The 15,478-nt window shown below is 39.3% G+C and overlaps 1 protein-coding gene across 1 annotated transcript in view; it reads right to left on the bottom strand.

Moving 5' to 3' along the window:
* The window catches only part of LOC125653646 (uncharacterized), a 276,533-nt gene that overhangs the window by 49,844 nt on the left and 211,211 nt on the right, over positions 1-15,478 (bottom strand). Inside the window, exons 44-45 of the mRNA XM_056145758.1 lie at positions 13,597-13,977; positions 4,877-5,086 (exon numbers count right to left, since the gene is read on the bottom strand). Of these exons, the coding sequence (XP_056001733.1) occupies positions 4,877-5,086; positions 13,597-13,977 (591 nt within the window). The remainder of the gene's footprint in view (positions 1-4,876; positions 5,087-13,596; positions 13,978-15,478) is intronic.

Below are 15,478 nucleotides of genomic sequence, written 5' to 3'. Positions count from 1 at the left end.
AAATATTGGTATGTATGGCTTTATGAATTTAAACACTTACAAAGCAAGATAGTTTTATACAAATATCAAATTGGTCACTAAAACTTTAAGCATTCTAAACTATTTCAAATGAAACACACAGGAATCTTAATATAATTGTCCTTTTTTTTATTTGAACCAAGTTACGAAACATTCTTTTTTACGAATTACATTTGTATGAATTGATTATATAATCGAAAATGGAACGCTTGAATTTTGAGTAACGTATTGTTTTTTCTTCATGCAAGAAATGTTACCTGAACTGCTGGAGAATTTTTGTGTACATCTTTTTGGTTTGCCACGATGTAAGTATTTACATTTACTTGTAAATCCTATGTCTTTTATTTATTGATATATTTGTCGCAGTTGTTATTCATCAGGGTGTTGCATGGCGCCAAGAGGGTCTCAATATGAGTGAAAAATTCTCGACGGGACGCAAAACAATCAATCAATCAATCTTTATGATAGGATATCTAAGAACTTTTAAATGATTAATGGAAAGATCATTGAGATATTTCTTCGCTGCATGATTCGTTTCTTTACTTACCGTATACACTAATTAATAAAAGATAACATCCTCTCTATAAACGTGATTTTTTGTCAACAAACCCACGTGGAGTACAACATTCTTCTATTTGACATACGAAAGGTAACTAAAGTCGTGTGATTAGTTTCTTTGTTATTGTTGTAATTTGAGGAGAACTTCGCTTAAATGGTGGTTGAACACATAGAAAATCTCTCATGGTTTGTGGTTGGATATGATTGTTATCTAACGAGTTGTGCGTTTTCTATCCCCGAGTCTTGGCCAGGGGATAGACAACGCACGACGAGTTGGATAATAGTCATATCTTATTTCTTATAGATTGTATGATCCTTATTGATTTTCAGATCACAAGATCATAGGTCACGTTGAAGTATAATTTTGTACTTACAAACATGGTATCAGTACTTTCAGTACTTTGATTATTTTATTTAGTCGTCGGATATTTCGTCAAAGCCCGTGAATGCAAAATACAGCGTAATAAACAGGATGTAAATATTACGTTGCATTATGGAAATGGTAGTAAACATTAATGATTGTTTAATGAAAATTTCGATATTTAATGCCACATTAACTAATGCAAGTCTAATAAAGGTTTCATACCATGGTATTTAATGAACCCATTAACTAATGCCACATTAAGGATTTAATAACTCATTAGGGTTTATGCCACATTGAATTTAATGACTCGTTGGTACTCATAACGAGTTGCTTTTATACCTTACGCGCTGCCATTCTGGCGAGTACTTCAAACAGAAACTTCCTATCAAATCACACATTAACAATATCTTTGAATAAAAATGAAATAACAACAGCATACAGTAACTCATACTTATTCTTTAATACTTTAAAAAAATCTTTTATCCGCAACTTTTATACAGGAAGCTCTCTATCTGACGTTAAGGTATCTCATCACACTCTTATTCAATGGCTTGTTATAACACCTCTTATGAAGTATGATTTCACCATCGACAGAAGCTCTCAAGTATTTTATATGAATTTTTGTGATTTATCCCGGAATGATAAAAAGGTGCTTTGTTTGCAAATAAGATACTCTAAAGTCTAACTTTCGCTGTGATTTGACGCATGATATAAATATCTAAGAAAACATGCCTAAGCGACGCAGATAGACGTTCTTATTTTTTTAAATAAAAAATATTTATGAAAATTGAAAACCCTTAACGTTATTTGCTAATATTTTTTTCAAACCCGCGGATAAAATCTTCTACCCCCCCCCCCCCCTAAAAAACCCATGTCAATTGGAAAACAGATATATCAGAGAAATATATTCTAACAATATCTTACCGGGGCCTAATGGGCGGGGCAAAATATGCAAAAAAAGCCAAATTTTCAAAAATCTTCTCTATTCTCAAACATGTGGGAGAAAAACTAAATGCATGGATATGATGTCCATGAAGCTCTTTACCTGATATGTGAAATTCATGGCCTGTGGATGAGGGATTCGGTCCCTAGGTTGGGGGGGGGGGTGCAATATGACCGTATAGTGAACATGTATCAAATCTTAGAAAATCTCATTTAGTGCCATACATATTTGAGAAAAACCAAATACATGATTATGATGTCCATGAAGCTTTTTACCTGAATTGTGAAATTCATGGCTCCTGGGTCAGGGGTTCAGGCCCTAGGGCAGGGCCAATATATATGGCCATATAGTGAAAATGTATTAAATCTTAGAAAATCTTCTTCACTGCCATACATATTTGAGAAAAACTAAATGCATGAGTATGATGCTCATGAATCTCTCTACCTAAATTGTGAAATTCATGGCTCCTGGGTCAGGGTTCAAGCCCTAGGGCGGAATGTGGCCTTATAGTGAAAATGTATTGAATAATAGAAAAAAAATTTCTTCTGCCCTATAAATATGGATCAGGGGTTCAGCCCTTGGGCAGACCAATATGGCCAAATAATAAAAATGTATAAAAAAAAATTCTTCTCTGCTTTCAGTCATGTGAAATAAATCAAATGCATGGTTATTATGTTCGTAATGCCCTCTTCTAAAAATGTGAAATTCATGGGTCAGTTTTTTGGTGGGTGGGTGGGGGTTTAGGGGATGTCAAAATGATTGATATGTTTCAAGCTTCCATTTTTCCTTCTTCTGTAAATGAATAGGAATTTTGTGCATATTTTGAAAGATCATAAAGATGTGCACAAAGGACTCCATATTGAGACTTAAATGCAAATATGAGACTCCCTGTATGGGCTATGATACTCAGGCTACCATTAAGGCCCGTGGACCTCTTGTTTTATATTTGTGATTTTTCCCGGAATGACAAAAAGGTGGGGGGTTTTGCAAATAAGAGATTCTAGAGTTCAAATTTCTATGTGATTAACGCACGACACCGGACGAAGACCGATGACAATAGGTTACCTGAGTTTACTCATGTGACCTAACAATGGAAAGCTTGTATCACTCTGTCGATGAAGAAATCATGCTTCATAAGAGGTATTTTAAGGAGGTATGCTACACCTGAGACATTTGATATGGATAAAAAGTGGAGGATATGTACGATAATAATTTGAAATTGAAAACTTTCAAATTTACTTTATTTAGTCAAAAAAATGCAGTTTTAGTTCAAATTTAGACAAATTTAAAACCCCTGCTGGACTCGAACACGCGATCTACAGTTCAGCGGTCGACGTGCAAACTTACTGAGCTACTAAGCTAGGCGAAACATTTTAAATTGAAAAGACAAATATTGCTGATATGTATATTTTCATCCATATTTTAAAAGGAAGTCAACCATTATGACGATGTAGAGTACCTCCTTAACGAACCATGAAATAAAATGTTGGTGTAATGAGCTACCTTAAAAGCGAGCACTCTAAATCGGTTGTACTCTTTTAGCAAAAACATTACATTCATTTTTATGTTGTACAGATATAAACGGTCACGTGATCACACAATTCATTATACTCCCCGCAACAAGTTGTGGGGGGGGATACTGGAATCGGGTTGTCCGTCTGTCTGTCCGTCCGTCCGTCCGTCTGTAGACGTAATGGTTTCCGGACTCTAAAGCATTATCCTTTCCACCTACCGTCACCATATCATATATATGGACTACCCATGGGATGAAGATGTTCCCTATCGATTTTGGGGTCAAAAGGTCAAAGGTCAAGCGCACTGGACATCGAAGTAGCAATATGGTTTCCGGGCTCTAAAGCGTTATCCTTTCCACCTACAGTCACCATATCATACATATGCACTACCCATGGGATAAAGATGTTCCCTATCGATTTTGGGGTCAAAAGGTCAAAGGTCACACGCACTGGACATCGAAGTAGCAATATGGTTCGGTTTGCCATTTGCTTTTTACACTCAGAAAAGAGGTAGTTTATACCTATTACCAACACCCTTTGGGAGATTGGGGTAAGCGGGGGGTATTCTTAGTGAGCATTGCTCACAGTACCTCTTGTTTTATACAAACTACCATTGCCTATGATCTTTAATAAGAAAGTATTCTACCAAGTAATATTCAGTAATTTCTTATTTCCCCATACACACTTGGTAACCAATCACAAATACATGGGTTGATCCTAAGGCCGACAAGAACTTAGATGAATATGAACCTTAAGTCACAACCAGGGATGATCATTCTCTCTTTTCTAAAACAAATCGCTCACAAAAGCCACTTAGCCTTGATAACTCATAAAGATTAATGATGAAATTCAAGCTATATCGGTAGTTTTTATCTCTCCATGCACACACATAATCACATGTACTAAGAGAACTGTATACATAACCTCCTTCAAATAAATATACACATGCCGTCGCTGTATAGTAGCATTTCGACCCCCACCCCCACTACCCCGGAAAAATGGTAATGTGGAAATATAGTAGGATTTCCCCCTTTTATAGCCAGATGACCCCCGGAAAACCTTCTATATAGTAGATTTCCCCTTTCTATTCATTCCCGTTACCTTTACGGTGGACCATTCCCATACAGATTTAATTTTGTTTTGTTTTATATATGTACTTTCTCAATAATACCATAAAGAATATCTCTAAATTTGTATCTATAGAAATACATGTATCTACATTCAAACTATTGGCAACATACACTTTTATGCTATATCAATATTTGTTGTACAAAGCCAAATTGACTTTCCATAACCTGTTTTCTAAAATCTAAACAGAAAACGTGAGGGAGGTAACCTTGCGATGGGGGAAGATCTACTTTCCCTCTGGCCATTCTTCCCGGGAGGAGGGGGGGGGGGCTACTATGAGGGAAAGGCTACTATACAACACCGATTCTAGTAAACTAAGGTAATACTGAAAAATGCACGTATTTGACAAACCTCTAGCTTTCTTGGAGGCATCGGATAAAATACTCGAAAACTCTTTGGTGGACTTCGGAAACGGTCGTTCATATGGCCTATTCAGCATATCGTCCTTCCGGAAGTCTCGTGCCAAGTTCTTTCCTACTCGCCGGAAGAAAACTTCGTCTTCGTCATACAATATGGCGGTGTGTTTCCATCCATAGTGAAGCAAAATTTGTTTCATAGATACTACAAATAACGCAATATTTAGGTTGAATAATATCTTACTGCGCAAACATCAAATAGCTGGGGTCCTTAAGTTTAAGGCAGTAAGACACTGTTTTGGTCCAATATTTATCTGAATTTGAACACTACTATTTTCAATGGTTAATTATGTAGCCGAAGATAAAAACCATGGGTGGCAAATAGGGGTTTAAAATACATGTATGTCTACAGTGAACCCTCCTCAATATAGCCCCCGAACCGCTTCAATATAAACTCCCCCGAACCCCCATTTCCTCAATATAGCCCCCCCCCGAACCTCTTTAAAATAGCCTCCCCCGAACCTCCATTTCCTCAATATAGCCCCCCCCCCCTCCGAACCTCCATATTCTCAATATAGACCAATTTTGAAAGCCCCAGGATAAGACTCTAACTTTGAATTTTATGTTCTTTATGCAGAAATTTACATATTGCCGGCCAACTCCAAAACCGGACACCGGCCATATTTCTAAGATTTAGGAGGTGTTCAGATACTGGCATGCGATTCACCCATAACTGTTTATCTATCACATGAATGAAAAAAGTGACAATATCATGGAATCGGAATCACATTGTTAAATTGATAGTCAAAAATACTTTGTAATTTAAAAATCCTCGTTAATTCCAAGAGTGTTGAATTGATATGATGGATCACTGAAACCGGATGTAAATGGTGTAAACGTCATTTGACCAAAATAGATCAGCATCAGGGTATGCTTACAAGTGGGAATTCTATGTCAGATTCATTATGAATTGTCTTCAAATGTTAAGGAGAATTTAAACAATTAGATACACGACGATTTATACTACTCAAAATTTGATAAGGATCACTAGGTTATATGTGTGTAATTTACCACTAACATAACAAAAGACATAAATTTGACTCAGAAACGTGTTTACTCAGGTTATGAATGAAAATTCATGAACGGCATGAACTTTTATCAATACGGAATGCTTGAAATCTGATAACAACACCAAAAGGCATTTCATTGCAAAAAAGTTAACAGCAAACCAGAGAAAGAATTACACAGTTTTTGGGGATAGTCCATCATTACACTTAGTCGATGAAGTGTCAATACCGGATATGGCCTCCCCTTGCATCAATGACGGCTTGACAACGTCGAGTCATGCTGTCAATAAGCACCCGAATGTTTCCAATGGGAAGGTTGTTCCACTCTTACACACGAGGGCGTTTCCGAGCTCTGCCAAAGTCGTGGGTTGTGCTCTACGGCGTGAAAGGGCGACCTGCAGCATGTTCCATACATGCTCAATCGGGTTCAAGTCCGGCGAGCGCGCTGGCCAGTCCATACGGACACTTGTTTCCTGCTGAAGGTACTGCTCCACCACCCTGGCGCGATGAAGATGGGCGTTATCATCCATCAGGATGAACTCAGAGCCAACAGCACCAGCGTAGGGTCTGACGTAAACATCGAGGATCTCATCCCGGTACCGCACCCCCGTCATTGTTCCTCTCTCCAGGACATGAAGATCTGTTCTTCCATCCCTGCTGATTCCACCCCAGACCATGATGGAACCACCACCATAACGGTCATGTTCACTGATGTTGGCATCATCGAAACGTTCACGTTGTCGTCGCCACACTCGGTGCCTCCTGTCTGTAAAGTCCAAACAATACCTGGACTCATCGGTGAACAGAACTTGAACCCAATCGTTCTGTGTCCAAGTGAAATGATCTTCAGCCCAGTTCAATCGCTCCCGACGGTGTCGAACAGTCAGAGGGACTCGAACACATGCCCTTCTCGAGTTGAGACCTGCAATGTGAAGCCGGTTCCGTATCGTCTGAGTGGACACATTCACCTCCGAGGCGTTCAGGAGGTCGTTACGTAGGCTGGTTGCTGTCCTGGAGGGATAGCGTCGTGCCTGAAGAGCCACAAAATGGTCTTGGCGTTGGGTTGTCGACCTCTGACGACCACCCCCCATGTCGCGCGGATCGGTGTGCTGCTGTACCAAAAGTTTGCTGTCGGTTCCAGGCCCTGTTTACAACGCTCTGGCTGACGTTTAGTGCATTTGCAACGTCAAGTTGTGAATAGCCAGCGTCAAACATTCCAGTACATCTGCCCAGTTGTTCTGTCGTCAGGCGACGCCTTACACGTTGAGGGAGCATTGTGTTGATAAACGTAGTGTAAACACTTAAGTGAGTTTGAAATTTTAGAAAGAATCAGACACCGATGCCTGAGTGAAAATCGTGCAATGGTAGCAAAAGCATAAACTGTGATGAGAAACGCATTTCCCATGGCATGAAATGCACGTGCAAGTTTGTTGAAGACATTTTTTATTTCACTTGGACACAATATTGCCAGTTATGCAGTTATCAATTTTTTGAACAGGAAAATATCTATGATCCTTATCAAATTTTGAGTAGTATATTTCGAATGGAATACGCATTCATTTAATAAAACACGGAATAAGGCCATTTGAAAATTCAAATATTTTTATATCCACTCTCACAAATTTTAGCCCATCCCGATTGATCCATCATCTTCGTAACAGGACACATGCAACCGCCATATTTTTGACAAGCAGTAATGCATATTTAAATAGAAACCAATGGGAAAATGTGCAGACAGTTTTACAGGAGTTTGGAACCACTGGAAAGAAATATCGAGACAGCAAATGACCGGGACAGAACTGTCATAGGGGAAAGCAGTCCTAAGTCTGTCACCCGAAGCAGTATTGCCTGGTCCAAAAGCAAGGTAAGAGTAAAATTATAGTGAATCATGGCAGAATTCATAACACGTCTAACTTCAGTAAAAGTTATAGTGCTACATACAATGCCGTATTTGATTGACTAGACATTCAGGTACCAGTTGTGAGTTCTCACTAGACAGTCAGGTGCCAGTTGTGGGTTCTTATCCTTATTTGGTAGAGCCACACATGGCAGAGCAGCTTTCCTTCATGAAGTATAACGTAGATTGACTGGCAATTGCTGTGCAAGCATCACTTCTACAGAGAATAAGTTTGACAAACGGGTATCTCAGATTCAAGTAACTAAAAATTCTTATTCAATCAAAAATTCAAGAGAGAACATGCAGGGGCCACAACATATATATATATATATATATATATATATAGAAATTTTATATGAGTGTCAACAATATGTTTCCTAGAAGGTGGAAGTGATGATAAGGTTGATCCAGATGGTGATGTCATCACATATTTGCCCAATACCTTATCTGTAAGAGACTAGATAGCTTCCAGGAATAAATTCCAAAACAGTGAGCGCCTGACACAAGAATTCCGTCATAAGAATGAGCGCCTGACACAGGAATTCCGTCATAAGAATGAGCGCCTGACACAGGAATTCCGTCATAAGAATGAGCGCCTGACACAGGAATTCCGTCATAAGAATGAGCGCCTGACACATGACGTCATAAGAATGAGCGCCTGACACATGACGTCATAAGAATGATTGATTGTTTCAAGTCCCGTTGGTTGGTTATTTTGACATCCCTTTGAGAATTTTTCACTCGTATTGAGACGTCACCAGATGTAGGTGAAGTACCGCTTCAGACCTTTGATTTGCGCTCAGGGCCGTAGCAATGAGGATTCTTTATCTTGTCAACGCCAGCTGCCGCTACACGAGGCCTAGTTTTTAAGGTCATATCCGAAAGACTCGTGATTCTCAATGCCGAGCGTTTGGCGAAGAAGCAATCACTATCTATTTTAGCGTCTTATGTTTGCACGAGTGGGGCTCGATCTCATGACTTCCCGTTTACGAAGCGAACACTCTACCACTGAGATACCACGACCGGTGTCAAAGGAATGCTGAGCTAGCAGTTTTGGCCACGTAACTACCATTTCAAAACTTTTGGGAAATATACTAACAAACTGAAATCTAATTCATGGTACAAAACAAGCAGTCCAGAAAACTCCATGATGACTCGCACTACATATACTACTGTTGAAATGTCTCCAATTCGGTGGGGGGGGGGGCAGGATTTAAACATGCTTGTCTGTGTTCGAACTCTCCCATTCCATTCATAGAAAAATCCTGCAGGACGAATAATGACTATTTTCAATTTAAGGTTTCCGTCTGTCCGGAGAATCCACTGCTTTTTAAAAGATATGTATACAGACATAACCCATATCAGACTGGTACCGGATGAGGATGAAGAACTATACCCTTTATTCAGAACCTTATTGACGTGGCTTCGTTTCCTTCACCATAAATTTTAATCGACTGGTCTAACAGAGGTTCCCCGTGAGGATCCGGGTTAGAATAGGTCCTCAGTACCCCTTCCTTGTCGTAAGAGACGACTACCGTAAATGGAGCGGTGCTTCGGATGAGACCGCAAGAACCGAGGTCCCGTATCACAGCAGGTGTGGCACGATAAAGATCTATCCCTGCTCAAAAGCCGTAAGCGCCGAGCATAGGCCTAAATTTTGCAGCCTTTCACCGGGAATGGTGACGTGTCCATATGCGTGAAAGATGCTCGAGAGGGACGTTAAACAATATTTATTCAATCAATCGGAAGTATGCTGGTTCGCATTGAGACATGATTCCTATTCCGTGAAGTGAATTATTACATGGTCACAAATGAATGCCCAGAGGCATGGGTGCAAAGGTCGACTTTCACACAGGTGAAGAGGATAATCAATTTTCCAGACTTTTTTTTATTTTGGTTGTTCTTGCAGATATTCATTTGACATTTGGTACACTGATTTGCCATAAGAAGTTACAGATCGAATTTCATCGCAGTCCGTTGATTTTTCACAAAGTTATGGCCCTTGGACTTAGAAAAATAACATGAAATATCAGTTTTCCGGACTTTGTTGTGATTGCAGGTATTCATTTGATATTTGGTATATTGCTTTGCCATGACAAATTACAGATCCAGTTCGAATTTTGTTTCGGTCCGTTGATTTTTCACTAAGTTATGGCCCATGGACTTAGAAAAACAGCATGAATTGTCAGTTTTCCTAACTTTTTTGTTGTGCTTACAGGTATTCATTTGATATTTAGTACATCATGATGATGGCTTTGCCATAACAAGTTACAGATTAATTTTGAAGTTTTCCTGGTTTAGTCTACCTAAATAGTAGTTCATTTCCAACCATTCCTATCCTGGTTTCCCAATTTCCCCCTTTACAATGTACCATAACCTTAATCTTCATAATGAACTTCGAATATTGTTGCGGTCCAATAATTTTTGCCTCCCGTAGGGGACTATGTATTGCTATACAATACTCTCAGAATGCTAGTTTTGATTTCAAATTGTTATTTCAAACTTTAAATATGTTATATCGAATTTGTTAAATTCAAAAATTCCAAAATTTACACTATAATAAACTATAAAACCATAACACTTTAACAGTTTAAAAAAGAAGTTCAAAACACAGAATGTCATGGTCACACTGTTCTTCACAGGAAATATACGGACAGTAAAATTCCACGGACCGTCACAGTCTCAACTCTGCCACTCGAACACGTCACAGGACAGGTATAATCTTGGACAAAGGCATCAGGACATGATATGCCGCACAAGCAGACGGAATACCACAAGGAAAGATCCCTGCCTACCAACAGAAGGGTTAATGTAGATTTAATTATCCTCCCCGCATCTCGGGGCCTTGTGAGTATGAAAGAGTTCATCCGACACTTTGATATCAAACCCAACTGAGAGGCAGCCTCAGGAACTCTCACATTCCTAACACAAACACTATACACTGTATCAACTAATGGACTCTCACACAACTCCCGTTAACAACCAAAACACCTGCACCAGACCCGATGATCACCGACGACAACTTAAAACTACATCCGGGCCTCACAACAATAACCAGCTGCTGGTTAAGCGCAGTGTGAGACCTGTACACTTGTGCCACAGGAACCTTGCTTAAGGTAGAAGAACTGGATGACTGGGGAGCACCGGTAAAGATTGTGACTAGGCGACCATATTGGTGACCCAGGGCTCCGGAGGAGCCCTTGCTAGCCTGAGGTAGCGCACCCTAGGGCAGCGGACATGGACCGTAAACGCTATTAAGTTCCCCACACCACCCACAGCAGAGCTAACGTATCGGGACTCCCCTCTAGACACCACCCCTACACTTATGCAGAAATCTGCTTGACCCTTATGAACAACTTTAGGGATCATCTCCCCATTTCAAGGCTGAGTCACAGAAACTCGTATTATCAAATGGGCTCCAAGGATTTCTACCACACCCGAGTCACTGTGACCACGCTCGTTGAATCTGCAATCTGAGGCACAACATTGTTCTCAGTCAGGTGGTTCCTAGTTGACCCCTAGACCCACTGTTATTCCAACTCCCCTCAGAATGAATAGCCTGGGAGGTACTATCACTATCATTTGCCCCCTGGGTCACTAAATGGGAACCTTCGCTACTTCCCACCTAGGTTGCCCCTGACATCATCTGACTGATATATACTCATCAACTGTGCCATCTGATTCACTTGGGCCTTCAGACGGGCCTTTAACATTTGGAACATGTCCCTTTGAGACAGAATGACCATCCCAGCCCCCTGTCCCGGGCTTGTAACCTCCTTAGAGCTAATTATTTCAGACCCGGACTTTCCTGTCCTACCCCCACCCCCACACTCCGTGTGAGGGAAATATCCACATCTCTTTGTAGTGTATTAGTCATTCCCTCCCACTGGCTGGGGTGTATTATACACGTGGGTCAAGGGAGTAACTAACCCAAACGGAATATCTATCCTGTCAGGTCCGTATCCCTCCTGTGGGACACGCCCAACCTCTGGGTGCCGGCTATGATTTCCTGCCTAGTAACCTCGCCCCCGGGACGCCACAACCACCTGCTGACTACCTCTACCTACAATGTAACCCGTAAAACCAATCTTTCCAATCCATTGTTACAAACCATTGATAAAGCACAAAATCTAACAAATGATTAATCACAAAAATAGGATACTTTCCAAAAAACCAAGCAATTGATTTTAAATTAATTTACAAAATTAATTAATTAAATCCTACATTTCGAAATTGCTCCCACCTGCGACCATGCTACACCCGCATGATTCGAGGCACAGGTGGGCAAAACAATCTTGCCAGGGACACAATAAGGTGATTTTCTATATATAAATAAAAATTAACCACACCAGAAAAACACTTTCATAAGCACATGTATTAATCAACAAAAAAACCCAGACAACTTGCAGAGACTAGACAAATATCCCCGACTATAGTGCTGAGGTTACAGAAATCACAATGGCGTCCATTTTTCGACGTAGTGCTTTGGTACTCGTTAGATATACAGTGAACATACAACATTCAAACATGTCTGAAATTCTTATCAAAGTTTGCGTAATTATTTTATTACACTTTAAATTTGTTGAAAGAAGTATTTAAAATAATGCAATTTTTTTTTTTACATAATACTTCGTGAATTTGATACAATGGACCTTGACTGGTAAATATTCACTGTACAGTGACTAACTGTTACAGGTATCTACCACTACAATATACATGTTAAACAATCTTTTAAAATTACACTATATATGACTAAATTCAAAACAAAATCTACTCAGAATTAGAATGGACATGTCAAATATTGTTTTCTTATATAAGACTTCAGACAGGTAACATCACTTCTCCAAACGAGGGGAGGGGGCAGCCGGAGGAGGTAAGAACCCATACCCTTATAATCATAAATCGTGTGTTGCACACGGATAACCAATAACACAATAATATCTGATAAACAATTAATTAAAATAGCCCAAATTTTTACAAAATTCTATAACAAAATTGTTTTGGATATCCTTTGTCCTTTTAAAAACAGATTCAGTTTAACTAAAGTCGGACCTGAAATGACCTCAGGATATTTTTTGATGATTGTTTGGTATGAATTATGGAGAATATTTTGATGTGAAACCCCAAATGTTTCAATTCATCCCCAGTTCATTGTACCATCTAGTCATAAGCCTTTATGTGTGTATATGTGCGTATGTATGGGTGTGTATGATATCAATACCTGATGAAAGAATGCAGATATCAGAATTCGAAATCGACGTTCATCTTCAGTGACGGATTTAGAGGGGGCGCAGCCAGCGCCCCCCCCCCCCCTAAAATTTTCAAATTCAAGGTAAATCGCGGTATCTTGTTTCGGAAAATGTACTAAACGATAAAAGAAACAATAATTTCTTCCACTCTAGGAGAAATAAATGACAAAATCTTTTGATTTCTTGATTACTTTATTGGGAGAACTTAATTTTTTTCCAAAAAAAAACCCTTAAAATTTGTGTCATTTTATTAATTTCACCTTATTAAAATGATAGAAAATAGTACAAATGACTAAATAGAAGAAATATTTCAAGCCTCATAAAATCTGTAAAATTCCCACCAGGATTCGCCCTGGACCCACTGCCTCATAAAGTGGCGCTCCCCCCGTAACCGCAATTCCTGGATCCGCCCCTGATCTTGGCCCAAAAGCAGTTTCTTCTCGACTCAAACGTTTTGTAAGCAAAGAAACAGCTTTTGATGCTTTTCGAAAGATTAACTTACCTGACATTTTATCAATGGAGTATGACACGATTGTTGTTGTTTCATATCCTTTTTTATCTGTGGGAGACCGCTCCAGTAAATCCCCTACCCCCGTAACAAGAGGGACCCTCAGGAATTCAGCGAGAAGCCCCGCAGAGCCCACTCCTTGAGAGCACGCTGGACCAATAAACACTTGAACGTTTCCGTCGTGATAAAGTTCGGACAGTTTTCCCACACTCTCCGTCCAAGCCCCGTTACAGTCAGTAGAATAATTGCGAAGGACGGACTTGAAATTCACGTTGTAGATTTCTCTAGCGTCTTTGAAACCAAGGTCTATTGCAGGTGCAATGCGCGGCATATCAAACGGCAAAAAATTTTCAGTCATTAACAGAATGCCAACATCTATTTGAAAACCCTTTGATGACAGTAAAATTGACGCAACAAAACATGAAAACCATATCCAGGAAATTCTCTTCATTTTCTGCTGCGTCTTACTGCCTTCTCTCTAATAACTGCCCGAACATGCAGTTTTTTCGATGCATTATAGCTGCTGTTATTACGAAGACGATGATTAAACTGGGTGTGACGTTATTAGTGGGAGATACACGTACTCGTCAATCAAGGAACTAATTATTATATAGGTATATCTGTTGCAATTTCATAACCAAAAGGGATAATAACCAAAATTGATTTTCCATATCGTCATGACATTTGTGATTGCTCATTACTTGATCATCTTAAAAGGTTGTGTGAACGCTGTATTGAGCCACATGGTTTCATGATATATGGAAATGAAGTCTATAGTATAAAGGTTCTTTATTAGACGACAACGAACCTAATAAGCATTTTGAGCTCTGTGCACACACTGACATATTTAAGATTTTTGCAATTAAGAGTAGACATTATGGAAATCAACTTTTACGAAATTTTACACAAAAGTCTTTTTATCATCAAACAACTAAAACTTGTATTGTGTCTTAATTGAATTTTCTTAATTGTGTTTCCATGGCAAATTTTGACGTAGGCGAAACTTTGTGCTTTTTTCAATATTCTCGACTCTGATATTCAAAGTACACATGTATACGATGTGAAAGGTGTTTTTAATAAATTGAATACATGAATTAGATTTTACATTTCACACTGCAGAGACTGGTGTATTCTTGAAGGATAGCAATAATATTAATGGTGATTGATTGATTCATTATTTTACGTCCCGTCGAGAAGTTTTCACTCATATTGAGACGTCACCAGCTGTAGGTAATGAAGTACCACAGAGTCCTCAGACCTGTAGCAGTGAGGGTTCTTTATCATACCAACGCTTGCTTCGACACGGGACCCCTGTTTTAAGGTCATATCCGAAAGACACGTGATTCTCACTTCTAAATACCGAGCGTTTGGTGAAGGAGCAATTACTACCTATTTCATTGTCTAAGTTTGACGCGACCATGGCACGAGCGGGGCTCGAACTCATGACTTTCCGGTTACAAAGCAAACCATAGGCTCCTGGGTCAAGGATATTGCACTATAACCTAATTGTATAAACATCCAGAGGAAATTTCTCTCCGATCTATGGTGTCTCTTTTTACATTTTTTCATGTACCAGGAAGCTTAACTACATATGCCATTACCACAGAACATTAATTTATCCACGTTTTTAAAAATGTCTTATCCCACTGATTCATAATATATAACAAGGCTTGCACCTTAATCTACCCCTTTCCGTACCCCATAAGAGATATTTGTAGATTAAAAGTTATTTACACTGCTTACCAGCTAGTTTCAGAGCCCCATTCACTCCCGGTAATTCTTCTGTAATTATTAAAATCCTCTAATAACAGCTGTCTATCCGCTGTATATTTTTTTCTGTCGAAAGTCGTCTCATTCAAATCTCTTATCACAGAAG

The sequence above is a fragment of the Ostrea edulis genome, chromosome 7 (assembly GCF_947568905.1).
Source record: "Ostrea edulis chromosome 7, xbOstEdul1.1, whole genome shotgun sequence".
Lineage (NCBI taxonomy): Eukaryota > Metazoa > Mollusca > Bivalvia > Ostreida > Ostreidae > Ostrea > Ostrea edulis.
Note: the sequence above shows the minus strand (reverse complement) of the source record. Positions and strands in the feature narration are given on the sequence as shown.